The sequence below is a fragment of the Cebus imitator genome, unplaced genomic scaffold (genome assembly GCF_001604975.1).
Source record: "Cebus imitator isolate Cc_AM_T3 unplaced genomic scaffold, Cebus_imitator-1.0 Scaffold8, whole genome shotgun sequence".
Taxonomy (NCBI): domain Eukaryota; kingdom Metazoa; phylum Chordata; class Mammalia; order Primates; family Cebidae; genus Cebus; species Cebus imitator.
Window position 1 is genome coordinate 6061299 of NW_016107323.1, and position 2064 is coordinate 6063362.

General features: G+C 41.0%; 1 protein-coding gene across 2 annotated transcripts in view; it reads left to right on the top strand.

The window, feature by feature from the left end:
* The window catches only part of USP30 (ubiquitin specific peptidase 30), a 34702-nt gene that overhangs the window by 20856 nt on the left and 11782 nt on the right, over positions 1 to 2064 (top strand). For both annotated transcript variants that reach the window (XM_017541421.2, XM_017541428.2), the window contains exon 7: positions 779 to 873. In XM_017541421.2, the coding sequence (XP_017396910.1) occupies positions 779 to 873 (95 nt within the window). The remainder of the gene's footprint in view (positions 1 to 778; positions 874 to 2064) is intronic.

The window sequence follows — 2064 nt, forward strand, 5'->3', positions numbered from 1 at the left end:
GCCTCGGCCTCCCAAAGTGCTGGGATTACAGGCTTGAGCCACCGCGCCCGGCCGAAATTGTTTTCTTAAGACTTAAACAATACAATTAGCATATCAATTCCTCTGTGTAGTAATAGGAATAAATATTTTCTGAGCCCATGCTATTTGCCAGGCATTGCATTATCTCATTTAAGCTTCGTTAAACAACTCTACAAAGTTGATGATACTGGAGATAATGGGATAATAACTATCCCAATTTTCTGCAAACTGAGGCTTGCAGAGATTAAAGGCATTCTCAGGTCAGGTAGCAAGTAAGAAGCAGAGCCAGAACTGATCCCTGGGCTGCCTGACTCCAGAGCCCAGGTTTTTCACTGTGTTCTTTCCGCTAACCCCCATTTTAGCCAAAGAAAGACCCAGTTATTCAGAACTTTCTTATTCTGATTATTTCAGATTTTTATCTCACTTTATGGAATGTTCACTGGTGGTTTCCTTCTTTTGACATCTCAAACATTTTAAGAGTATGTTTGTAAAAAGACATTATTAAACATAAATTCCGTTTTAAATGTGGCTCTACCCGTTATACAGAAACCACATGTAAAGATAGATCTGTGTAAATTCTCCTACGAAGGAATGGGATGTCTTTTGGATGAAAGTCAATGAGGGAAGCTATTTCAATGTGCTTTTCAAGAACTTTTTTTCTCCAGAGGGGGTTTCTACCACATACTAGAAAGGAAAGTGAATGTTGAGTGTGGTGCCAAAGAGCTAAAAGTGACATATCAAAAGAATTTTTGCATTCCAGGGTCACCTCACCCCACATCCAATCACTGGAAGTCTCAACATCCTTTTCATGGAAGACTCACTAGTAATATGGTCTGCAAACACTGTGAACATCAGGTAAATACAATACCAACACTTGATATTTCCGGGCAAGGTTTTCCAAAAGTTAGGATTCTTGAAAGGACCTAGAGAATGAACTGACATTGGTCACTGGTGTTGGTGACTACCTGGCCTCTGCACACTGGTGGGTGGACTGACTGCCCCACTTTGGTCAGTGTCAACATGGCATTTGATCCTCAGATGGCATCTTCTGCACCAAGAACAGCAGACCCACGGCGGATTGGCAGGGTCTCAAGTCTTGTGGTTGAGTCTGTGCTCATGGTTGGACACAGTAGATTCTAGGGCTGTTTTTTTCCCCTTTGCTTTTGAGGTCTTAAAATAACTTTTTATTTTATGTTCTGTGCAGCTTGTGCATATTTGTTGAAATACACATTTTCTCATTCATCTGTCTGTGGACATTCCATATCTTGGCTATAGTGAATAATGCTACAGTGAACATTGTTTTGCAAATTTATCTTTGAGATCCTGGTTTCATTTCCTTTGGATATATACCTAGGAGTGGTATTGTTAGTTCATATAGTAATTCTATGCTTAACTTTTTGAGGAACGTCCATACTGTTTTCCATTTACATTCCCACCAACAGTGTGCAAGAGTTGCCTTCTCTCCACACCCTTGCCAACACTTGTTACATGCTGGGTTTTTTGTTTTTTGTTTTTTGTTTTTTGTTTTTTGTTTTTTGAGACGGAGTCTCACTCTGTGGCGCCCAGGCTGGAGTGCAATAGCGCCATCTTGGCTCACTGCAACCTCTGCCTCCTGGGTTCAAGGTTCAAGTGATTCTCCCACTCGGTCTCCCAGTAGCTGGGATTACAGGCCCCTGCCAACACGCCCAGCTAATCTTTTGTATTTTTAGTAGAGAAAGGGTTTCACCATGTTGACTGGGCTAGTCTTGAACACCTGACCTCAGGTGATCTACCTGTCTTGGCATCTCAAAGCGCTGGGATTATAGGCATGAGCCATCGTGCCCGGCACATGCTGTCTTTTTGGTAATAGCCATCCTAACAGGTGTGAGGTAATCGCTCTTTGTGGTTTTATTTGCATTTCCTTGATGATTAGTGGTATTGAGTGCCTTTTCATATACCTGCTGGCCATTTGTATGTCTTTTTTTGGAAAGTGTCTATTCAGATCCTTTGCCCATTTTTTAATCATGTTTTTTGTTTTGTTTTGTTTATTGCTTTTTTTTTTTTTTT